Consider the following 24,169-nt stretch of genomic DNA (forward strand, 5'->3'; position numbering starts at 1 on the left):
TATCCTCAAAATGTAACAAATGGGGTAAGAAATCCCTCCCACCCCCCGCAGTCCAAGGGAAGTATTTAAAAAGCCTCGCAGTCAGGCCAGGAGTCTACTGTTGGGGGTCGGGTCGCCGGGCACCCCTCTATACGGCTGTAGTCCTCCCGAACAAGGGGATGGAGACCGGCAGGCGCCAAGCTCCGGGCTCCAGCGGCTCACGGCTGCTGAGCTCCGAGTCGGTCCAGCTGGGGAAGACCCGGCGGCCTCGGTCCGCCTGCAGGCAGAGTGCAGGGCAGGGCGCCGCGGGCCGCGGGGCGCTAGGCAGGTGCAGCGCCGACGTGTAGCCTCGGTCCAGGAACAGCGGCTTATAACTGGGCGGCGGCTGCTCCTGTTTCTCTGCGCTGTCGCGGCGGCTCAGAAAGGGCGTGACGATCTTGCGGTAGAGGCCGCGGGTGTCGGTGAGCACCTCACTGTAGGGCGGCGGCGGCTCGGCCATCAGCACCGCCTCTTCGTAGCACGGAGGCTTGGACATGTCCGATTCCGCTGTGGAGTGGGAAGCGGTCCGAAGGTGTGAGACCACCCGTCTCCAGCCTCCCGCAGAAACCTCAGCCAACGCCAGGCCCAGCCCGCGCCCTCCTAGGTTGGGGCAACCCGTCCAGTGAAGACCAGGAGGCAGCCCGCGTCCGAGGCCCCGCCCATCCCGACCGCCTCCGGCGGAGGTCGGCACTTACCTTGGCGCGGGTAGCTCCAGGGCCGGGGCGGCACGGAGAGGTGCGGCGGCTGCAGGTGCGGCAGTGCGTGGTGGTGTGCGTGCGGATGCGCGTGTGGCTGTGCTGGCCCGTGATGCAGCAGCGGGTGCACGTGCACGTGTTGGTGCGCGTGCGCCGCCGGCGCTTCAAGGCGGCCGCGGTGCGGTGGTGGCGGGGGCGCGAGGCCCGGGGGGCTCCCGGCCAGGCTGCCCTCGAGCTCGAGGGGCTCCAACTCGAGGACGCGCAGGTTCTGCTCACGCAGTCGCTCCTCCTGGCGCCGTTTGAGGCGGCGGCGCAGGAAGCTGCAGAAGCAGCACAGTAGGACGATGAGCCCCCAGATAAGCCAGAAACCAGCGAAGCACGTTAGGAACGTGTAGGTGCCCTGGGACATAACCATGGCGGCGGCGCGGGCGGCGGGTCCTCGGCAGCTTCACTGGACACTGGGCTCCTCTACGTGGCCCCGGGCCCGCGCCACGCTCCCAGGAGCCGCCAGCGTCACTTGGGGACCTGCGGCCGGGGGCTGCCTGCGGCGAGGCTCAAGTCCTGCGCGCGCCGGCGGGGGGCAGCAGTATCGGTGCCCGCTCCTTCCCATGGTGCCGGCGGGCGAGCGGGCAGGCCTCACCCGGGGCCGCGCGGGACCTATGGGACAGACATAAGGCGCGGTGAAGGCGCGCTGCAGCCCCCGACGACTTCCCTGCCGGTGCCCTGTGCAGTCCCGGGGATGCCTCCTTTGCCGGAACCCCCACACTCCCCGGGGGCGGTGACGTCACCGAGGAGGGTGACGTCACACCTCGAGGTTTCCCCGGTAGGGTTTTCCCGGGTCTGAGACTCTGCCGCTGCGGCTGAGCCGAGGGAACTCCAGGGAGGCCAGCAGGGGGCGCGCGAAGGCCAGACTCGGCCTTTGCGCAAGGGAGATTCGCCACTCGTATCCCCTGGGCACCGCTTGGTTGCTTGGCGGCGGCGGGGCCCACCTTCTAGAGCCACACAACCAACCACAGGCGCCTATCTTCAGCCCTATGCATATGCCTAGCAGCCCCAGGGGCTCTAGGTCTTGTACCCGCTCCCACCCCTGGCTGCCCAAAGCATGGAACATCCCAGCCCGCACCGCGACCTCCCCGATTGTCGCCATTCTTGTAGCGGGAGCTCGGAGGCGGGTAGTTCCCGCTGCATCTGCCTTTGTCCGCGCCGAATACCCTCCCACCGTGAGCTGTTCCCTCTTCCTTTCCTCTATGTGCCTCCACCCGCCAGATCCCAGTTTCTTCACCTCCTACTCCTGCTTCGTCCCACTTGGCCCTGCCCTTCTAGCTCCAGGACTTTGGATCGCTTCCCCTCAATTCCTTTCCCTTTCCGCAGAGGGGAGGGAAAGTCTTTAGTACCACCTGGTCCCGCATCACTCCAGATGGGCCCCTCTCCTCCCAGCCCCTCTCCTCAGCCAGGGTTGAGAGGGGAATCTTGCCTCCTAAGAGGTATGTAGGAGGGGACCCTGACGGTAGAGTGACAGATGGCAGGCGACTGTTCATCACCCCCGCAGAACAGAAATGAGCCCTTCTTGAATGCCTTTTACCCAGGGGCTTTCATGTACCACCCTTTGGGGTAACTGTAATTACTCCTATTTTAAAGATAAGGAAGGGGGAAGCAATTAGCTGTGCAGATAGCAGGTGGCCGCGCTGTAATTTAAACCCAAGCCTGACGACAACACCCTAGCCTGGGGTGGAAGCGTGCTGCCTGGGCTATGTTGTGAGGCCTCTTCCAGAAGCCCCATGGACACCCCTATCCTCAGCATGTCCAATGAACACATTCAGCTTTGGGGGCCAGGGTGGGCCTGAGCCCCAACCTGAGGGCTCCACCTCAAGCCATCTCAGACTGGTCTGGCAGTAAGCTGGGGGGAAGCCAGGGCACAGGCCACCCCAAGAGGGCTCTTGTCAGACTAAACAGCTGCCTGTGCCATGTGCCACTTGGTGCCTCTGCCAGTCCCGTTATCCTGGGCCTGCATTCCAGAACAGACAATGGCAGGAACAATAGTTCCACCCACCCCCTCCACAACCCTGCCATGAGGCTGCCATGGCGACGCAGCCCTGATAAAAACACGATGCTGCCAGTCACTGGGAGTTAAATAAATCCGTTGTTCTCCTTTTCCTGAGCCCACAGGAATTTTCAGGAATGCTCTGAGGAAGTTGGTACTAACTAGGGGGCCCCTTGGCCTGCAGAGCAAGAACAGCTCTGGGTCAGAAAAGGCACTTCTGGGGCTGGAGGTGATGTTTAGCTGAATTTGGAAATAGAAAGAGTTACCAAGGCCTGTATACTGGGTGTCAGGCCTTGTTCTAGGCTTTTTTCATGCAGAATCTTGTGTGATCTTCACCAGCACCTTCTCATGGGGGTGGGGGTCCATTTGATAGATGAGACCAGCTCAGACAAGGAAATGAACTTGTCTCAAGTCACAAAGCTAATAAGGGGGGAGCTAAGATTTAGCCCGAGTCTGAATCCAAAGTCTGTGTCAACACACCTTCGCCTACATGACAACTGAACCGCACATGAAAAGCCTGGTGCGTGTGCACCTGGACATGAGGACTTGGCAGCCACAGGGACACTGGCCAGCTTGTAGCCAAAATGTGCCTTCTTGTTCCTTCCCATCAAGGCCCTGGCCCTTTTGGCCCTCAGCCCTCAGCTCAAGAGTGGGAAAAGGCTACAGGGTGGAGGAGAAATTGATGGCAGCTCCAGGGTTAACCAGGAAAAAAGGACAGAGACCCTGCCCTCAGGAGCCCAGTGCAGCTGGATGGGCACTAGAACAGACTGGGGCAGGCCACACCCAAGACCAGCTGAGTGCCCTTGTGGCCCCTCAGCCAGGAGGCAGGAACCACGGCTGCATTTTAGGCCACTGTGTGTCCATGAGAGGAAGTCTCACAGCTGAGCTGACCCTCTGGCACCAACGCTCAGTTTTAGTGCGTGAGACCCTGCCTGAGGCCTGCCTCCTGCCCAGGATCTTCTCAGTCCATCTCATCTCACCCAGAGTAGGTGCTCAGTCCATCATCATCAGGACATTCTTGCAGGCCTTTCCAAGTTCACGTCCTGACCAGGCCACGCTGCTCCAAGGCTCCCCAAGCTGTCCCTTTGCTCCCTGGGCCTCTGTCATGCTTCCAGCAGACCCCGCTGTAGCCTCTTGTACACAGCCATTACCCTTCCCCAGCCTCTCCGGACTGTTCATACCAAATCCCTGCTCTGTGTCTGACTCGGGCTGTGCTAGGAGTAGTGCGTTCAGATGGACTCATCCTTACATTTGTCATTTTATGATTTGTTTTGTTTCCTCTTTCTCTTTTCTTACCTTCTTTGCGGGTTATTTGAACATTTTTTAGGATTCCATCTTGATTTATTTGTAGAGTTTGTGAGCACATTGGACTGTACAGTTTTCTGAGGCCACATGCTCACTGGCAGCACAGAAGGAGGTAAAAGAGAGACCCAGGGCAGTGAGTTTCTTAAACTCCATGTTACCTCAGTGTCCTCCTCAATGACCCTGGTGAAGATAGAGCTAATCTGTGCAAAGGGCTTGGAGACACTCAACAAATGTTAGTGCTTTTCAAGGCTCTGAGCTGGGGATGCAGAGATGTGAGTGTCCCCAAGGTGTTCCTGCCAAGGGCTGGATACCACAGGTCGTTCTCGCAGTCATCCTGAGAACCGTTAGCACGTTCCCCATTTGACATACGAGAACACGTGGCTCCAAGAGATTAAATGACACCCAAGGTCCCCTAGATGTCTCATTCTGGACCTACTGAAGCCCTGTAGGTTAAAGAAGCCCAGCTCCCAACTTCAGACCCCAAAGATCCGCTACTGGGTCCTTTATCTCAGCAAAGGGCCCACCGGTTATGCTATCCACTAAATCCTGTTTCTCTTACCCTCAGTGTAGTGAGTCTTCACCTGTCCACTTCCTTTGGTTCCCCTGCCACTGCCTTGGCCGGGCTACCAGCATCTCTCACGTAGGCCCCTATTACCATGGTTGCCACCACTGTCTCTACTCCTGTGCTGTGTTCCTGCCCAGCCTACCCACTCTCCACATTGTCCATTTTCCCAGGGCCCTCTCTGGCCTGAACCCTCCAACAACTCCCCACTGTCTCAGGAGACAGTCCTGCTCTTCAACACACTTAGCTGGGAACCTCTCAAACTGGAGTAAGCATCAGAGCCGCGTGGAGGGCTTGTTAAAACAGAGGACCGGGCTTCGCCCCCAGGTCTGGGATGGGGCCTAAGAATTTGCATTTCTAACCAATTCCCAGCAAGTGCTGGTTGTTGCTGGTCCAGGGAGCACACTTTGAGAACCACTAACCTAGATCATGGCCTCTGGGATGAGCTCCTGCCAAAATCTCTTCAGCCTGACCTCTCAGGGCTCCATTCTGTGCTGCCTACAGCTCTGCTTTCTCTCTCCAAGGGGCCTGTCATACATCCTCGCTGTTCCTGCCCCAGCACTCACTACTCAGCTTCCCGGCCTCACTTGTCACTTCCCTGGACAAGTCAGCCCTGAGCCACTCACCCCCAGGCTAGATAAGAAGCCCTGTGATATTACAGTGTTCTAGAGTGGCCTGTGTCCAACCCCAGGGGCTGTATCTGTCTTAATCACCTGGCACATAGTAGCTAAAAAACCACTTGCTGAAGGAGTGACTGGAGGTGTCCGGTTACCTCTTTGGTCTTTTAGCTGTAGGGACAAGGAAGACCTCAAGAGCTGGGTCTGCATCCAATTCATTCCTGGGGAATGTCAGTCATTCGTCAAAATGTCACAGAGAGAGGCCATCACCCAGCTCTTGGTCCTTGCAGGTTGTTTTATAAGCAAGCTGAGGACCACATATCTATGTCCTAAGCATTTGCCAGGGTCTCTGGTGTGGGTAGAGGAAACTCCAGGCAGTTGGGGTTCTGGGTCATGAGGTTCCTTGCATGTGAGGCCAAAGGTACCAATCAAGTGAAGGGACAGGGACTCAGACCAGGGGACAGAGGGGAGAGGGAGCAGAGTGTGTGTGAGGAGTGAGGATGGGGTGGAAATAGGTGGCTGCAGGGGGTAGTGGCCGGTAGAAGAGGATAAACGGGGGATAAAAGGTGATGGAAGGAGACCAGATTTTGGATGGTGAACACATAATATACAGATGATGTATTATAGAATTGTACACTGGAAACCTATATAATTTTATTAACTAATGTAACTCCAATAATTCAATAAAAAAGAAAGTTAAAAATGCTTTATAGCAAAAAGAAAAAGAAAAAAGAAAAAAGAAGGAAGTGGCTGCTAACCTGTCCTGCGTGCCCTTGCACATGCCAGGCTCACTGCTAGCCTCTGTATATTCAGTATCTCAGTGACACCCAGAAGGTGGCTGCTGCCATCCCCATTCTACAGACAAGAAGCTGGGGCCGCCTTAGGCCCACACTGTGAAGCCCAGGTGACTGCAAAGTCCACTGTCCTGGCAAGAAGGGCATTTCAGGAAGGCACTGGTGACATTTTTACACTCCTCCCACACCAAGACAGATGAACTCAGGCCAGAGAGAAATGATGGGAATTGTCCCAGCTGCCAAAATCAGCCAGGCATGGAGCTGGCCACAACCTCCTTTCCAGCTGGGCCAAGGTACTAGCGTGGCACCAGTACCTGTAGGTAGCATCTCTGTGACCCAACCATGGTCCTGGGCCATGAACCCCAGGCTTGGGGAACTGCAAATAGGACAACAGAGACAGGAGCCCCAGGGGCTTGTGGCCACCGAGGCCTTACTTAGGTCAGTATCTACTATACTCAGATCTGTCCCTCCAAGGGAGTTGACTACAAATTGGGGGTGAAGGTGGGGAATGAGGATCCGCTCTTCTGAGGGGCGGCCTGGTGTAACACACAGAGCACTGATAGGGGAGCCCTGAGTTCAAATCCTGCTTCTTCCCTGCCCTGCCCTGCCCTGCACTGCTGGGTCTGTGTGGCCTGATCCCAGCTATTCTCATGCCTGAGCTGAAGACTCTTCACCTGTAAGACAGGGATGATGAAGCCTGCCTGGCAGCACAATGGAGGAACACAACTGATGAGGGAGGCGAAAATGCTTCAAGACCAGAGTAGCCCTGACCGGTATGGCTCAGTGGATAGAGTGTCGGCCTGCAGACTGAGGGGTCCCAGGTTCGATTCCGGTCAAGGGCATGTACCTTGGTTGTGGGCACATCCCCAGTGGGGGGTGTGCAAGAGGCAGCTGATCGATGTTTCTCTCTCATCGATGTTTCTAACTCTCTATCCCTCTCCCTTCCTCTCTGTAAAAAATCAATAAAATATATATTTTTTAAAAAAGACCAGAGTACATAGCTGCATGTGACAAACCAAATACCAGCATCTTGCAGCCTCAAAAGGCTCATATGTGCAAACCACACCCTGGTGCTACATCTACACAAGCCTGGCATGGTCTGGTCTGGCAAAAAGTGCCATCGCTTTACTGTGGGCCAGAGGTCTCAGCTCGTGACTCACAGGCTGAACAAGGTTCATGGATGTGTTTTGTTGGTCCACAATCAATTTAAAAAAAATATTTAGTTGCCAACATTTAAAAACCAGGAGTTTTTACATGTAAGTCCGGATTTTTGCCTCATCTTGAAAATTGGACAATCTGGTCACACCTAGTCCACATTCTCACATGGTGACGTTGACTGCAGCTGAGTAGCTCCCTGGCACTCCTCACCCTGGGCCCTCGAGGCATTCGGGTCTCCAACCACTGAGCTAGACCGAGCACCCACAAGGGCCAGCACTCCATAGGCCATTCTTTGCTAAATTCCTTCCCCCACAGCTGCTATGTGATCAGGCCAAAAACAAAGAACTAGAACCTCGGGAGTTTCCCAGGATCCTGAGGCAGACCTCACTGCTTGGTCGTCCCCAGAGAGAGAAAATGGAGGGAGGGTGAGTGGGAGCCAGCCTGGCAGCAGAACAGTCCTATGGAGCATCTAAGGGAGCAAAATCTGGCTCTTTCTGGAAGAAGGAAAGGTGTACCAAGGCAGGAAAGACCGCATTTGCTCACTGGAGGAATGTGAAAGAAGGTTAAGAATGTTCCTCCAGAAAGCACCACAGTTCTTTCCTGCCTGGCTCACAAGAGATGTGTAGCACGCAGAGGGGCGATGCCAACAGAACCAGCCCTGGAAACCTAACTTCACTCTGACTGGTTGTGTGACCTTGGGCAAGTCACTACCTCCCTGAGCCTCAGGCAACTTCAGTGCTACAATGGGGGTAATAAACTTACCTTGCACAACTGTTGTAAGGGTTAGGAATAATGGATGCAGAGCCTCACCCCCGAGCAGAAAGTGAATGCAAAGGGCCTGTGAATAATTCCCAAGGCCTACTGTCTGTGGGAAGGAGACTTGGGCCTGACTCAGAGCACCACTCGTCCACGGACATCTATGCCAACATCTCAAATGCCCAGGGTAATGGTCCCTTCTGGTGCCCAGGACACCACCCTGGATGGGAAGGGAAAGCCAGGGGTGGCGGTTGTGGTCGAGGCCTGTGGTCAGTAGGGGATGGCATCTGCTGAGTCAGACCCAGGAGAGCTGGCTGGAGGGCATTTCTCTCCCCAGTACACTGACACCCAGGGGAGGTTGGGAAGGGAGCCAGAGGTCATTTCCTCTGACTCTGCTGCCATTCTCCTTCCAGAGGAGCTCCCTGGGTCAGGGCATCTCCATGTGGCACTGGCCAGCCTGCGGCCAACCTGCATGCCACCCAGCACAGTTTGGGCTTTGTGCTCAGACAAAAAGGGACACTTGTGATCCAGACAATGGGCTGGGGTGCTCCCTTCTGGCCGGGGTCAGCAAAGTCCTTTCCTCTGCCCCTGCACACGCTGCTCCCACCCCTCCCTGCAGAATGGTGGCTTGGAATGAGTAGTACAGACCCACCACCGGCCCAGCACATGCCCTGGCCACGAGGTCGAGAGATCCGAGCTTCTTTCCTCTCCCCTGGTAAGGAACATCATCTATGGGGTACCCAGCTCGGGTTGGGCCATTTCAAAGGCAGGTGGTGGTAGTGGCGGTGGGGGTGGCGGGATCCGGATCCAGCTTCCATGCCTCTTCCTGCCAGGGTTCCCCTACCTTTGCCACCCCAGGAGCCCCGCTGCGACGACTGCAGCCACGTGGGAGCCAAATCTTGCTCCAAGGTGCGCTCACCTCCCCACCCCCACCCTCGACGGGTTGTGGAGGCAGGCACACCCAAACGGGCCAGAGGGGCGAAGTCCCCCGCCCCAACCGTGAGAGGGGTAGTCCCCGCATCCCCTCTCCCACTGTGCCTGGGGGCAGAGGCCCCGCATGGGGTGGGGGAGGGCTGGGAGAGGGTGTCGCCGCCCCACAGTCGCGTTACCGAGGAGCGAAACCCCGTTGCTGTGACAACCGTTTCCAAGCGAACCAGTGGCTGCTCGCGCCCCGCTCCGTCTCCCTCGCTCACTGGCGCCCTCCCTCTCCTTCCCTCCCTCCCTGCAGTGGGGGCTGGGAGAGGGGCTGGCCGGGGCCGGGGTCCAAGGCGGAGACCCGGGCCCGGGCGCGGATCCGTCCGCGGGAAGGGGGCTGGCCCCGGGACTGTCTTCCGTCCGCACTCCATGCCCACCGGCTCGCTGCCGCCGCCGCGGTACTCACGGGCCCAGGCATCCTCCTCGAGCTTGTCCTCCTGGCTCTGGGAGAGCGGCGCGGGCCCCGCGGACAGAGCCTCCGGCCGGGGGGAGGCGACAGCAGCCCCAGGAAGCTGACTGTGGCAGCGAAGGCGGCTCCGAGCGAGGGGCTGGAGCCGCGGGGCGCGCGCACGGACGCGTACACGGCGCGTCCTGAGCCCGGCGTGCGCGCACGCGGCCGCCAGCCGAGAGCCCCTGCCCCCCACACGTCTCAGCGGAGGAGACAGTCCCGGGAGCCAAAGGCGGAGGACCCTCACCCACCTGTCGAGCCGGGCTCCCAAGTCACAGGGAATGCTCTCGCCACGCCGCACACCTAGCAGCAGTCTGTCTGGGCTTGGCATATGCAGGCAAACCCAGTGCACACAATCAGCCGAGCACACGGGATGCTCAATCAAGCAGCTGAGGTCTAGACACCACACACACACACACACACACACACACACACACACACACACACCTACCTCAGCTCGAAAAGCAGACGCACGTCCAGGCCCTGGCCATATACTGACAGGCACTGCACGCTTGCAGTGGGCAGGGGTTGGTGCAGGCAGGTACCCCAGTGTGGCGCCAACCATGAATTCACGGCCTCAAGGCCACTCCCACTGTGTCTCCAGCAAGCCTGCATCAGCACATGCCTACTTAGGAATAGCAGGAGAACCTAGTGCTTGATCCATAGCGCTGGGTTCCATGGACCCTGCTCATTCCCAGCAACAGAACTGAGCCCTAGTGAGGGCCTCACTGTTTAGGCTGAGCCAGAACCTGGCTGTCTATGACTCTTAGGTTCTCTGTTTGGGAGTGGGTATCCCAGGGATGTCATCATGGTGGACCTATTAACACAAGTGCCCTACTCTCTGGATGCACAGCGGGCAGGTTTCCAGTCTGGTTATTCAGATTCCTTGGGTTTATGTCAGCAATGCAGACATGAACATGATTGTAGCATCTTCCTTCTGGGAGTTGTGCCCTGATGAGAATCGGGTCTGCGACTAAGACCCTGGAGCCGCCCCAGTCTGGTTCTTCCTGTCAATCAGCCCCTCCCCGCCCCGCCGCCATCCTTTCTTTAAAAAACAAAAACACTTTCTAACTTGCAACCAAAGACCCCCAACAGCCCCACCTGAGTCACACAGCTCTAGGTGTGTGTGCAGTGGGTGCAAACCCGGCCCCATCTAAATAAACCACATGGACTGAGTGGAGAGTTTCCCAAAGGAAACTAGGGGTGCTTTTGTACATGCTGGGCAGGCACTCTTCCACTGTCTTCCAGATGAGACCCCACGTTAACGCTGCTTTCAAAGCCATACATGGCTGTATCTCACTGACCTCAGCTCCAGTCACTCCCTTCTTCCACACTTCACCCACCCCCCCCCCCGCCTCATGTTTAGCCATCTTAAACCACTAGAGGCCCTAGACCAGTGGTCGGCAAACTCATTAGTCAACAGAGCCAAATATCAACAGTACAACGATTGAAATTTCTTTTGAGAGCCAAATTTTTTAAACTTAAACTTCTCACACCACTTCTTCAAAATAGACTCACCCAGGCCGTGGTATTTTGTGGAAGAGCCACACTCAAGGGGCCAAAGAGCCGCATGTGGCTCGCGAGCCGCAGTTTGCCGACCACAGCCCTAGACTATCCAGATACATCTGGTCCTGTGTGCTGGAGGGCACCAACTCTGACACCTTTGTGGCCAAAGGGCCTTCCCTCCCTAGTCCCAGCCCTGCCAGCTCTTGAATGATCTCTGCCACCTGCTCACACTGGGCCCCACTGTTCCCATGTCTGCCTCCTTACCAGACTGAGCTCCAAGCTGGCAGGGCCTTATCTTCGAGTCCCCAGCCCCCACTCAGAGCAGGCGCACTTGGGAAGACTTGTTGGGAAGTGATTCCGAGTTTCCTCTGCCAATGGTGCACTGTGAGCAGTAAGGTAAGCTGAACCCTAGCCAAGAAGTTTCCTGGATGCTTCCCTATCCCAAGGGGAAGGTTGGTGGGAGATCTGGACCCATTGCAGGTAGTGTGCCACAGGGTCCTTCCTGTCCGTCTGGCACCCACTCACACCTGCCGAGGGCGGGGCTTCAGCCTCTGCATGCTGACACCTCCTAACTGCCCTTCCTCCCAGAGCCTGGAGCAGACAAGTGTACCTTGGCCCCTAACCTCATGGGCAGGATCCAGCTTCACCTTCAGCTGCCTTCCTTTGCCCTGCAACAGCCACTCACCAGCTGGAAGGGCTTGGCAAGGCCCTTTCCTTACCCTGTTCCCCTCAAGTTAGTAGAAGAGGTAGTGCACACTCCACTCACCATCAAGACCTGAGACAGCCCAAGAGGCCCATCTTCCAAGCTGTTGCTTGGAGTTTTCTGACTGCCCGAGATAACTGTCAGCTTGGTACCCAGCATCCACTCCCATGGCAGGCAAGACCTGTTAGTGACCTAGGGGCTCAAGGGGAGGGGTGACTGGCTACTTCTCATAGCTGCCTTGTGAGTCAATGGTATCACCCTCATCTTTCCATTTGGCAAAGTGCCCAGGCTGGGACTTGAATCCAGAGCCAATAGCAAAGCTCATGTGGTCTCTGTGGCAATGGATACCCAGCCCAGAGGCAATGAACAAAATCTTATGGCACAGGGCACGGGTATGTGTGTGGCTGAGGTCACTGGGATTTTATCAAACAACAGGTTTGTTAAAGACTGGGACAGACTTGTGGTTAACAGGCTGTTGCGCCTCCCCTCCTCCCCCAAGTCTTTACACTTTGAATGCTACAGAATGGAATGCTCTCCTAATCCATCTGTCCCCAGCTGAATGTCTCAACTTCTATCTTCAGAAGACCCTTCCTGATGCCCACATGCCTCTGCTACAGCCTAAAGCCCAGGATTGCCATGGTCTCATCTTTGCCTGGCCACATTCCCTACTTCAAGGGCAAAGCAGAGGAATGGCTCTTCTGCACGGTCACTGGCCCTGGGCCAGGCACACAGCAAGTGTCCAGGTAAGACAGACTGGGCAGGTGTTTCTAAGAGCAACTCCACCTCACTCCCCAGGCTGTTCCAAGTCCACAATTGAGGGCCAGGCCACCTTGGCCTTGGAGGGGATATTGCCAGCTGAGCCTGCCTCTCAAGATCAGGCAAAGCCAGACCCACACCTTGGTGAGGACCCAATTCCCTCAGGCCTCATCCCATTTAGGAAGCTAAGAAACCCAAAGGCCACCAAGGCCTGAGTGTTTGGAGAGGCTGCCCCAAGGTCACCCTGGGAACTCCTGGCCCTTGCTAGAAGGGTAGCCCCCACCAGGCCCACCTCCAATCCTTCCCACTTCCAGCAGATCCAGGGAAGAAGGACCGGCTGAGCACCAGGAACAAGAAAGAGGCAGGCAGGGGCAACTGGCCAGCTTTGTGCTGAGACTGTATTCACATAGAGACACGTGGCGGCTTACATTGGACAAAATGAGTAATAAAAATTGGCTTTAAATATGGAAAAACCAGGGTCCTGTAATCCCATGCTACCTCAACAGTGGGACCAGGATGGCTATCCAGTCTGGGAAGGGCTGGGTGGGGCCTGGCGCATAGGCACACAGCCTCAGCCTGCCCCCTTCTCTCTCACACACACACACACACACACACACACACACACACACACACACAGAGGGAGGGGTGGATTATTGCTGGGCACATGTGTCTATTGTTATGGGAGAAGTCTGGAATGTTTGAGGGTTGGCCAGGGACACCCCCTTTCCCTGCCTGGGATGGGGCATTTCTGCAAGAGGTGTCTTCAGGACAGGGCCCAGCATGAGGGACAAGGTGCCCTGGGAGCTGGAAGGCAGAGACACACCCATCTGGGACAGCCTGGGCAGTGGACTGATGGGTTCCAGAATCAGCCCAATCTCTGTTCATACTTTGGCACATGCCCCAGATCCAGCTCTGACAAGTGCTGAGAAGGGACGGCATTGGGCCCGAGGTGGTGGCCTGAGCCCAGGGCAGCAGAGGCAGGCACGAGTCTCACGCGGAGGTCGGCGGTGGTGAGCACAGTGCTGGGGGCTCAGGGGCCTGAGGAGCCTTGAGTTTGGCAGTGGCCCCTCTGCCAGCTCCAGCGTGGGTCTTCAGAATGCTCTAGTCACTATATACATTCGTACAAATACATAAATACAGAAAGCCCCGAGCTCCACGGACAAGAGCTGAAGGGACGCACCTTTGTCCCAAGGACAGCCTAGGCCTTGCCAAACTCAGCCAGACTGCGGGCTGAGGGGCAGAGAACACCGGGGACAGCTCCGGCTGTGTTCCCCAGGCCACAGCTTGAGTGGACAATGGGGAGGACCACTGTGCAAAACTGTAAACAGCACTCGAAGTAACTGCTACCGCCAACCGCCGGTCGGGGCCTCGGACTGGGGGCTAGAGGCGGGTGGGGAGCTCTTCTTCACTGTCGCTGCAGTTCCCACAGCAATCCTGGAGGGCGGAGGAGACGGAGGGAAAGAGGCAGAGCAAGCGCTGTTAGCCACCAGTGCCGTCATTGAGTGGGCCATGCTCTGGGGAGGGGACATCCCACGAGGGGCCTGGAGCAGCAGCTCAGGCCACACACTGGTGCCGGGGCTGCCAACTACAGGCTGAAGTAAGGGGGACCAGGTGGAACCCAGGCTTTGCCAGGGCAGGGCCCCATCCAGCCACTCTTCCCTGGGGCAGCTGAAGGCAGAGCATGGGGAAACAGATGGCTAAGCAAGGCTAGCAGCTTGAAGGTGCTGGGGTGCAGGGAACAAAAGCAGTGGGGAGGGAAAGGTGGGGAGCGGGCACCGGACTTCTTTCTCCCACATCTCGCCTCTGCCATGGAAGGACTGCCCGTGGCTCCCCGAGGCCAGGCAGCAAAGCCAACCCACGGGGAGCCTACACTGCTCACCTCTGGAAAGAGAAAAGAGGCCGTGAGCCCAGCCAGAGGTGGGGGACGGGAGGGAATGAGGCCACAGACCCTGGGTACCACTGGCATGGCTGGAGGAGGCCCACTCACAGCACATGCGGGCACTGGCCCGGCCTCCCACCCACCATCCCCTGGAGCAAGGCTGGGGCCCAGGGAGGACACTACTGGGGTTACCTGGCGACTGAAGAGTCTCTGCAGCAGTCCCTTCTTGGGGGGTGCAGGGGGTTGGCCCTTCCAGTCCAGGTCTGGGGGAACTGAGCCATCCAGCCCGAAGACATTCAGCTCCTGGAAGCACTCGGTCTCCACCATCTGCCACAGGACAGGCAGCTGTGAGAACTGCCCCCAAGGCCAACTTCTGGAGCCCCCCCCCCCCCCCCAAGCTGGGCAGGTCCCACCTCATTCTGCCAGGGGATAGACACGCTGCCCGTAGCAAACTTCTGGTAGAAGTCCTGGTCCGCGGGTTCCAGCTCCACACCCTTAACCGTGGAGAACTGTTCGATGTCCAGGACATCCTTGCAATAAATGGCCTGGGGCTGCGGGGACAAAGGCAGTGATCAGATAGGAGCACCACCCATGCATGGGTGGGCAGCTCAGCCCTGAGAACCACTCCAGTCTTAGCCTGGTTGTGCTCTCTGGTTTGGAGTCAGAAACCAGCAACCCATGTACTTCTTAAGCATGGCAGTCCCTTCCCGCTGAGCTCAGCTCTCCTCTGTAAATGGGATCATTCCCCATCCCTGACCAGTTGCTGGTAGCTGACCCACCACAGCCAGTAGCCTCCACATTGCCGGGTGGAACCACTAACAAGTGCCTCCTCCATCTGCACACAGCTTTCTGCACGTGCAGCTGGTGAGGTGAGCAGAAGCTGAATCTCAGCAGGCACCTTCAGCAGGGCACCTGCATGCAGGGCCCAGTGCTGAGGGGTCTGTGTCTTGGGATGTTCAACAGCTTGCTCCATCCCCTACTATTAAGAATATCAATGAAAACATCATCATATAAAACAGTGCAGCTGCTTTGGAAAGAGTCTGGCAGTTCCTCAAAGGTTAAACAGCATTACCAGATGAGCCAGCAACTCCATTCCTAGGTACACAGCCAAGAGAAAAGGAACCTGTGTCCCCACAAAAACGTGTATGTGAGTGTTCGTGGCAGCATTATTCATGACAGCCAAAAAGTGGAAACAATCCTGATGTCTAGAAACTGATGAAGACAAACAAAATGTGGACTATTCATACACTGGAATATTGTTCAGTCATAGAAAAGAACTGAAATGTGCTATAATACTGATGAAGTTTAAAAACATGCAAAGGGAAAAAGAAAAGAAAAAAAACATGCAAAGGGAAAGATGCCATTAACAAAGGACCACATAGTGTATAATTTCATTTATATAAAATGTCCAGATTAGGCAAATATAGGGTGTCCCCAAAAACTGTATACACACTTTGAATAATTATTAATTCCAATGGGTTAAATCTGAAAAGGAAAAAAAAAATCAATGGAGCTATCAGCTATTAAGTATGTACACATTTTTTTAGCACACCCTGTCTATAGTGAAGAAAGATTAGTGGTTGCCAGGGGAAGGGGAGAATAGGGAATGACTGCTAATGGGTACGAGGTTTTTTTTTTGTTTTTTTTTGGGGGGGGATGAAAATGTTCTAAAATTGTGATGATGTTTGTACAATTCTGAATATGCTAAAAACCATTTAATTATATACTTTAAAATGAGTGGATTACATAGTATATGAATTAACTCGCAATAAAGCTGTTAAAAACAACATTGCTTTTCACCTGCTGCTTCTAAAAAACTAAAGTCCAAGGCACTGATTTTCTAACTTAAAAAAAAAAAGTATATATTTTTATTGATTTCAGAGAGGAAGGGAGAGGAAGAGCGAGATAGAAACATCCATGATGAGAGAGAATCATTGATCGGCTGCTTCCTGCACGCCCTACACTGCGGATCGAGCCCACAACCTGGGCATGTGCTCTGATCAGGAATCCAACCATGACCTCCTGCTTCATAGGTTGATGCTCAACCGCGGAGCCACACCGGCTGGGCTGCTTTTCTAACTTAGAATAAAGGACTGGGAGCAGTGGGTGGTTTCAAGGTTAAATTAGACGATGTGCCTGGGAAGCAGGAGTGGCAGTGCAGCCTGGAGGCAGCTGCTGACGTCAGGCTCAGCCACCCCCAGCAATGCCCACATCACGGGGTGCCAGTGAGGCCTACATGACACAGTCCTTCAGAGGCAGCAGCCCACTTCCACTCACCTCCTCTATGGCCCACCCCAACACCTCACATTCCTGTCTCAATGTTCCCCAAGGCTCCCATCACACTCAGCGGTAGACGCATCTGTCAGACTAGCCCCTCATTGCTGTATTAGTTCTTGAAGCTGATCCCTGCCCCAGGACCTCATTGCCTGGCTCAGTCCTTTTCCCTGGAATGCTCACACTATAAATCTTGGCAGGGTTCTCTCCTTCACATATTTTAGGCTTCTGCTTAACTGTCAACTCCTCAGAGACCATCCTGTCTAAAAATACGCCCCCATCTACCTTATCTTCGTTTTAGCCTGCTTTATTCTTTGCCGCTGCACTTCACATTACCTAAAATGTCTTCACTTACTGGTTTATACTGTGGTGTTCTCCCACTAGAACATGAAGGCAGGACTGGGTCCTGTTGACCTCATTATCTCCAAGGTCTGGCACATCTGGGCACTCAAATATTTGTTGAATGAATAAACAATCATGCATCAACCTGGTCTGCCCATCACCTTCCTGCCTCCCCAGTGTTCCTGGTGAACACAGGACACAGGCCTCTCACACATGGGAGGGGAGTAAGCACATGACCTAATTTTGGCCAATCAGAACCTTCCCTGTGACTTCATACCGAGAAGCCTGAATTTAGTGGGAGGGTAGTCAACAGAATGAAGCAAAGCCAAGAGATGGAGTCCTGGCAACACAGCATAAAACCCTGATGTGGGCCCTACTCTGGGACTTTCTGGCCAAATGAACCAACAAACTCCATGTTGGGCATAAGTAAGTCTGAGTTGGGGTTTTGCCATTTAGAGTCTGATAACTCAAGAGTATTCCTGCCTGCAGGATGCCTGACCCACTGAGATGTCAGCAAATGGGTGAGATTTTATAAGAGGGAGGGTTCTGCCCACAGATGGAAGGTGAGCACTGTCAGGTGTGGTGGGCACCAGGTGGTACGCCAACCCTAACAGCCCTTCCCCCTGCTGTTAACAGCATCTTGGTTTTCCTTTGGGGAACTGGTCTCCTCCATTAGCAGCGCTTCAGGTAGGCATACGATCCGGTGTGGCCACTGAGGGGCCTCTGAGGAATCAAAGGCTATTAGCGTCAGCCTTAGGCCTTTTATCCTCCCTTTTAGGACTTTTTAAATGATTGGGCAAGAGGTGCTCTTTATCTACTGGAGTGGCTGAGCTGGTAGGATGTGGGTTCGAGCTGCTGAGTCCACCATTGCCATGCCCTGGGAGAGCTACCGGCGAGTAAAGACTGCACCTTGACCAGTTCGTGGGGAGGGAGAGGAAGAGAGACAATTCCTACAACACAGTTGGAACCCAAGGTGGGGCTTTTCATTTTTGTGAGCCCAGGGAATTATCTGTTTTGTTGGCTAAGCCATTTGAGTGAGGTTTTCTTACATTCAAATGGAGGGTATCCTGACTCCAGAGCCGCCAGCCCCCACCCTGTCTTGGTCCTGCCTTCATACAGGTGGCACTCACATCAGGCTTGAAGGGTGGCTCCAGTATGCCCGCTCCCAGACGCTTGAAGTTCAGTTTCTTGAAGATGGGGTGCTCCTTCACCTCACAGGCACCACCTCCACGACACCCCAGACGCTCGGCAGGGTCCTTGCAAAGGAGCTGTAGCAGGGGAGGGGTGGTCAGGGTGGCCTTGGGAGAGGTGCCCAGCCCCAGCCCAGGCCTCCCGCGGGCTGCCACACCTGGGAGCAGAGTGAGCGGGCCTGCAGGGAAAATTGATCAGAGTACTCTTCAGCCACCTCCTTCACCAGCCGCTCCACCTCCTCCCGCTTAATCTTCTTTTTCCTCTGCTGGAAGGGCGACTGGCCGGCAATCATCTCGTACAGAAGGCAGCCTAGCGCCCACCAGTCTGGGCTGAATGTGTACCGTTCGTTCTTCACCACCTCTGGAGCTGGGTGGGTGGCATAGGAGTTAGGGGTAAGAATGAGTTAGGGGTACCCCAGGAAGCCCAGCACATGTCAAGGCAGGGGATCAGCTCGAACACCGCCAATGGCCTGGTGGGGACCATGGTGAGTAGGAGAGCACCTGCAGAGGGCAGGTTTCTAACTTCAAAGAAGTCAGAAATCCGTACTTTTAATGTGAGGCTGTCTGGCTCATTCAATGTTGGCAACCAATTCCAATTGTTTTAAACATAATTTGATCGGAACACACAAACTTAGGCCAAATGAAGCCCTTGTGGCTACCAGTTTGCAACCTATGGATTCAGTATTAGACCGAGGAAAGGAGGAAAGCCACTTGCTGGATGCCTACACTGCCTACAGGGCAGGGTGAGTTGCCTCTACTGCCTCTTCATCTTCGAGGCAACCCCGGCAGGCGGTATGAGGGTCACGGTCAGGGAAAGCGAGGCTGCGAGTGACTGGCCCAAGGACACACAATAAGCAAGGGGCGGGTAAGAGAACACCTGTAGTTCGGGCTCTGTCTACTGTGTCATGTGGTCCCAGCGGGGAACCCAGGACCTCATCTTGGCCCCTCCCCAGATGGGCACTCGGGCTCTGAGTACAGGCAGGTCAGGGGAGTGGAAGGCTGGGGCCATGGACATGGATTTAAGTCCCTTCACTGGTTGCCACCTGCAAGCCCAGCCAATAGGAGCTCAGTAAGTATTTAATAAGTGAAGTGGGTTCACACGTAAGTGGGGCCCTGGCTGAGTCTTGACTCCTGATCCATGAAAGAGGGACAATAGCTCTTTCTATTCCCTGAGACACAGGAGACTCCACAGAAGTTGGGGTGTGTGTGTGTGTGTGTGTGTGTGTGTGTGTGTGTGTGTGTGTGTGTCGGGCCCAGGACAGTGAGAGGACTTACCCATGTAGCCCACGGTGCCCACACGGCCTTTGATGGTCTGGCCCTCGGGCACATGCACAGCCAGCCCCAGGTCAGAGATTCGGATGTGACCTGAATGTGGGTGAAAAAGTGAGGAGCCCATGAAGCAGGTGGGCTGGACCCCACCCCACACCACCCTACCTCTGCGGCCCCCCCACCCACCATGGTCATCCAGTAGGATGTTCTCTGGCTTCAGGTCCCTGTGGGGAGAGAAGGGCAGGATCAGATGCTGCTCAGTGTGCCAGGCAGCCAGGCAGGGCTACCCCCTCCCTGTTGGGTCAACTCCTGGGATGTGATGTGCAGCAGGTGTAGGAGCCATTTGTTGCCAGGGTGACAAGAGAGCCTTGCCCTCCACCCGTAGCAACCCCAGCTCGAGGGAGCAGATGAAGGATTTATGGAGCCAGGACTCCTGGGACTCACTAGGCATGTGGACGGCATCTCTCACCTAGGGAAGCTCCCTAGATGTCATCAGTAGCCTTGCTCACCCAGTGTCGAGGGTCCCCCCTCTCCCCCAACCCTTTGGTGGCTGACTCTACCTTTCCTGTAAAATAGGGCTGCTCATTCTTTCCCTCCTGGGGCTATTGGGAGACTCCAAGGAAATAATCACCAATAACAGTAATAGGTAGAGCCCTCACTGCCAAGCCCTGTGTATTTTACCAAATCATTTCATTTGGCCCCATAACAACCCACCAGGCAGGAATTATAGCCTCTGCTTTCCAGGAAAGGAAACGGGTTAGGCGCAGGGAGCAGACTGGCCCAAAGTCACTGAGAAGGGTGACAATGTCGGATTCACCCCCGTGTCAACCAGATCCCAGAGCCTGGGTTCTGAGCCTTTCAAGTCCACCTAATGTGGGCAAGTGCAGAGCCTCCAGCCAGTGCTTCCCTGGACTCAGACACCCACATCTCCCCACCACCTTCACTCGTGCCCAGCCACAGCCCCTGGCAGGGAGGCAACGCTCCGCACCTGTACACAATGCGCTCCCGATGCAGGTCCTCCAGGCCACAGCAGATCTCGGCGGCGTAGAAGACGGCCCGTGCCTCTGGGAAGCCAGCCTGGCCCATGTGGTAGATGTGGAACTTGAGGTCACCTCCGTTCATCAGTGTCAGCACCAGGCACAGCGCATCCTTGGTCTCATAGGCATAGGCCAAGCTCACCTGTGGCCCAAGGGACCCAAGCCCTCAGGCAGGAGACACAGGCCACCTGGTGGCGGGGCTGGTGCCAGCCGCCCCAAATACCCTCAGTGCCACTCCTGGGGGCCCACCCTGCTTCCCAGGCCTGGTATCAACACCCCAAAACCTGCCCTTCCCAGGCATCTCCAAGAATGGGAGGCAGTGCCTGGAGGGAATGAGGGGTGGGCTGAGGGGAAAAGATCAGCCTGGTGAGTGGGGAGGGCAAGCACATGGCCAGGGGGCAGGGCTGGGTCTCCTGTCTGTACTTACTACAAACCTACTGTTCACTTTCTCCAGGATCTGCTTCTCATTGAGTGCCATGGCCTCCCCTTTCCGCTTCTTGATGCGCTTCTTCTCCAGCTTCTTGCAGGCGTACATCTTGCCTGTTGCCCGTACCTGGCAGGCGCACACCTAATAGCCAGGGTAGATGAGGCAAATGGGAACAAGCCGTGCTCTTGCTGGGGGTACAGAGGTTTGGGGGGCGGGGAGGAGGGCTTGTCCAGGACCCACCCTACCCCACAACTACATGGTTCTGGCTTAGCCACTCACCTCCCCAAAGCCACCTTTGCCCAGGACTCGGTACTGCCTGAAGGTGTTTTTGGTCACTGGCTGCCTGTGGGAAAGGATTTGGGGAGCAAATGACTGAGCAGGGGTCCAAGGCCCATGACAGCCCCAACAACCTGGCCTGCCCTGGCCCCGCCTTCGAGGCGCTCACCTTTCCAGCCACTTCCACTGCAGGAAACGGTTGAAGTAGATGCTGTCGAGGTAGTCGGCAAAAGGGGCCACACTCAGGTACTCATGGGTCAGCCTATTGAGAAGCCCAGCCCATTGGTCAGCCCGACACCCCAGGTTCTCAGTTTGATGGACCAGTCCCCTTGTTACATGCATGCTCAGCCTAAAAGGCAGCATCCTCAGCCAACCCTCCTACTAACCCACTAGGACAGAGACACACCCGTGCTGAAGTTGAGGGATGCTACAAGAGAGGGGCGGCAACCTGCCCCAGGTCACACAGCGTGACAAGGCTGGGATGAGAGGCTGAGCAGCCGAGCTGTTCACAGTCTTCCAGGCCCACAGAAGCCCCTCCTCAGGACAAAATGTTAGGCCTGTGGGAGGGAGAGGCTTACCGGGTTAGCTCCTGGAAGAGGTCTTTGCAGGGCCCCTTCTCCAGCTGCTGGGCACAGTTAGTCACCAGTTGCTGAGGGACCTCAGGAATGAGGTCAGGACCCTGAGGACAGGCCACAGACAGGTCAGTGAACGGACCCCCTTGGCCAGCTGCTCACTCCTAGGGCAGAGATGGCAGATATCTCGGGCCAGTGCTAGGAGTAGCTGCAAGCTGGTGGTGTCCTAGCCTGTCTGATTACTGAACTCAGTTCCTGCTTCTACATTAGAGGCAAGGAGAAGCAGAGCTGCTGGCAGGCTGTCTGTCCCCCCTCCTAGGCTCTGTGCCCACGGTGCTGCCTGGTGAGCCTGGAGCAGCTCCAGGGCCTCTGCCCAGGGGGTGACCACTCCTCTCCCCATCACTGAGCTCTGCCCGCTGCCGTCATCCCTCCATCACTGCTCACTCACCGTGTGGCTCAGAAAATTCTGCATTAGCCTCTGCCCACATGCCTTCCTCTTCTCATCAGGAGTCACTTCATACTCAGCCTGCAGGGTGGAAGGTGGAGAGGCTTGAGGTCTGGGGGAAGTTACAGGCGTGGGCACCAGAGCACACAGGATCTGGGACCTCTGTCTACCCTGGGTGTTGGGCTGGGCTTTGGGCTAAGCAGCACTCACCACCTCATCCAGGAAGGCAATGCAGCGCGTCAGCTCAGGCCTCGTGGTGCAGAACTCTCGGAACAGCAGGCGCCCAATGGGCTGCCGCTCGCAAAGGCTGTGGTAGTCACGCTCTGCAGGCAGAGGTGGGAGCTGCTGGGTTCTGGACCTGGAGCTGGCCAGTGGGGCATTCCTGTCCACACCACCAGGTCCTGGGTCCCATCGACAGCTTCCAGCCCTGAAGTATGGCACCCATTTTCTCCTTTAGAACCTCTACTATATCATAGCTTGGGACCCTGAGGCCCAGAAAGGCTAAGTGATTAGTTCAAGGTCACACAGCTAGGAGTGTGGCTCTAGAACCGGGGCCCTCACCTCCCCCACTGTCTCCTGGTTCACACCACCCCGCATTCGTCACAGTGCTGGGGTTGGGTGTGGTCTGAGGTTCCGGCCAGGCCCAGGCTGGGCCCACACCTGCAGCCTGCCTGGCGAAAGTACGGGAGGAAGCTGTGGCTTCCGTTGAGCTCCAGGCTAGATCTCCTTTCCAGGCAGTGGAAGCAGCTACAATACACTCCTTGCCCACATGTAGGTTGTCAGTGGGGGCCTGGGCAACCTGGAGTGCTGCTCAGACCTGGGGCCTCAGCCAAGATAAGCAGGAACTGGGGTTCTGGGCCCTTCTGGTCAAGACTTTGCTGAGCCCCCTAGGCCCAGACTGGGTAAGGCTCCCAACAAAGTCAATCTGTGGGCTGGCTCCAGCCTCTACTATAGCCTCTGGCCCCTGAGCTCTGCTCCCCCTAGGCCCAGCCCTTTCTTCCTCTGCTTTTCTCATACTGCCCCAAATCTGACCCTGCCCTACTCCCCACACTCACCCCACCCGCCCCCTGCTGCTCTGTTTGTTCTCTGCTCTCACCCATCACAAGCCGAGGAACTGAAACTGAGGTGGGTGGTGTAGCCTAAATCTGCTCCCTGGACCCCCCTCCCCACGTTGCCCGTCTGCCCCAGGGTAAGGTCTCAGGGGAGACTCCCTGACACCAACAGGGCACCCTTGCCTCAGCACCCCGGCCTCCACCCAGGCCTCACCGAGGCTGAGCCGCAGCTCTTCGCACTGGCTGATGTGGGGGAACTGCAGCATCTGTCGCCATTTCTTGCTTTTGCCTTTGCGATTCCCGCCACCACCTGTGGGAGCGAACAGGCGCTGAGTGGTCACCACCATGCCTCCCCTCCACTCTCCGTGTGGTCCAGAGGCCTTCAGGGCCCAGCCTAGGCACAGCTCACTAAAGGAGGCTTGTAGAGGCCTTCCTTCTACAACTCCAACATATCCTCCCTGGGTTCCCGGACATACACGGTCCCATCCATCTTCCTGCTGGGGGCTCCTGGCTGGAAGAGCCAAGGGGGCCGTAAGACCAGGATGCTGGGGGAGGGCGGGGTTTCTGGGCAGCCTCGGCAAGTCTCAGCTGCTACCTACCAGGTAGTTTCTCAGGTTTCTGAAGAAACCAGAAAAGAACTTGACAATGGCGGGAACCATGTAAGTCAACACCCAAAAGGGGGAGATTCCAGGAAATATGCCTGAGAGTTGCCAGAGCCAGAGGGCAGCCTGAGTCACCGGGCCCTGTATCAGGGCTATAAGAGACTCAAATAAGGTGGCAGCAGGAGGGCTGGCACTCAGGATGCCCACCCCTGCACACAAGGGCTTCCCTGGCCCTGATTCCCTGACTCATTTCACCTACGTGACTGCCCAACTGCAGCTAGGGAGACCAAGGTAGCAGCTCAAATGCCTACAAAGCTAGACAGATATGGTTAATGTGGACCAGATGGGAGACAACAGGGAGTGGTGGAGAGTGTGGTGAACTGACCTAGTTGTGCCCCTTCTAATAGAGGCAGTTGCAGCACACCTCCAGCTGTTGCTTGGTTTCTGCTAGGCAGGAATGCTGGCTCAGT

General features: G+C 56.2%; 2 protein-coding genes and 1 long non-coding RNA gene across 8 annotated transcripts in view; 1 reads left to right on the forward strand and 2 right to left on the reverse strand.

The window, feature by feature from the left end:
- PRR7 (proline rich 7, synaptic) lies at window positions 1-9,392 on the reverse strand. The gene is made up of 3 exons (XM_008143100.3): window positions 9,328-9,392; window positions 714-1,370; window positions 1-525 (listed from the first exon to the last, which is right to left on the reverse strand). Exons 2-3 carry the CDS (start codon window positions 1,126-1,128, stop codon window positions 128-130), a joined length of 813 nt encoding a protein of 270 aa, XP_008141322.1. The 5' UTR covers window positions 1,129-1,370; window positions 9,328-9,392; the 3' UTR covers window positions 1-127.
- LOC114232602 (uncharacterized) lies at window positions 8,546-12,729 on the forward strand. Of its 4 annotated transcripts, none has more exons than XR_003618687.2 (4): window positions 8,546-8,661; window positions 11,143-11,271; window positions 12,160-12,321; window positions 12,649-12,729. It is a non-coding gene; the product is annotated as an uncharacterized LOC114232602 (long non-coding RNA). The 4 variants fall into 4 exon arrangements; XR_003618689.2 differs by having other exon boundaries at window positions 12,652-12,717; XR_008556374.1 differs by lacking the exon at window positions 8,546-8,661 and adding an exon at window positions 8,797-8,855.
- Window positions 12,715-24,169, reverse strand: part of GRK6 (G protein-coupled receptor kinase 6) — a 15,706-nt gene continuing 4,251 nt past the window's right edge. For 2 of the 3 annotated variants that reach the window (XM_054717776.1, XM_008143083.3), the window contains exons 2-16: window positions 23,312-23,407; window positions 22,256-22,368; window positions 22,049-22,126; window positions 21,607-21,707; window positions 21,198-21,290; window positions 21,032-21,095; window positions 20,753-20,893; window positions 20,277-20,467; window positions 19,475-19,512; window positions 19,295-19,384; window positions 18,178-18,386; window positions 17,960-18,097; window positions 14,627-14,764; window positions 14,406-14,540; window positions 12,715-13,768 (exon numbers count right to left, since the gene is read on the reverse strand). In XM_054717776.1, the coding sequence (XP_054573751.1) occupies window positions 13,715-13,768; window positions 14,406-14,540; window positions 14,627-14,764; window positions 17,960-18,097; window positions 18,178-18,386; window positions 19,295-19,384; window positions 19,475-19,512; window positions 20,277-20,467; window positions 20,753-20,893; window positions 21,032-21,095; window positions 21,198-21,290; window positions 21,607-21,707; window positions 22,049-22,126; window positions 22,256-22,368; window positions 23,312-23,363 (1,635 nt within the window). In that variant the 5' untranslated portion in view covers window positions 23,364-23,407 and the 3' untranslated portion in view covers window positions 12,715-13,714. Of the gene's footprint in view, window positions 13,769-14,213; window positions 14,216-14,405; window positions 14,541-14,626; window positions 14,765-17,959; window positions 18,098-18,177; window positions 18,387-19,294; window positions 19,385-19,474; window positions 19,513-20,276; window positions 20,468-20,752; window positions 20,894-21,031; window positions 21,096-21,197; window positions 21,291-21,606; window positions 21,708-22,048; window positions 22,127-22,255; window positions 22,369-23,311; window positions 23,408-24,169 lie in introns of all 3 variants that reach the window. The other variant, XM_054717777.1, reaches the window with a different exon arrangement.

Source organism: Eptesicus fuscus, chromosome 6, assembly GCF_027574615.1.
Source record: "Eptesicus fuscus isolate TK198812 chromosome 6, DD_ASM_mEF_20220401, whole genome shotgun sequence".
Taxonomy (NCBI): domain Eukaryota; kingdom Metazoa; phylum Chordata; class Mammalia; order Chiroptera; family Vespertilionidae; genus Eptesicus; species Eptesicus fuscus.

Bases quoted from the DNA above. Each gene is read 5' to 3' on its own strand.
- PRR7 (XM_008143100.3), bottom strand. From the start codon at position 1,128: ATGGTTATGTCCCAGGGCACCTACACGTTCCTAACGTGCTTCGCTGGT. The intron at 526-713 runs GTAAGTGCCGAC...CCCACTCCACAG, and splicing joins CTGGAGCTACCCGCGCCAAG to CGGAATCGGACATGTCCAAG.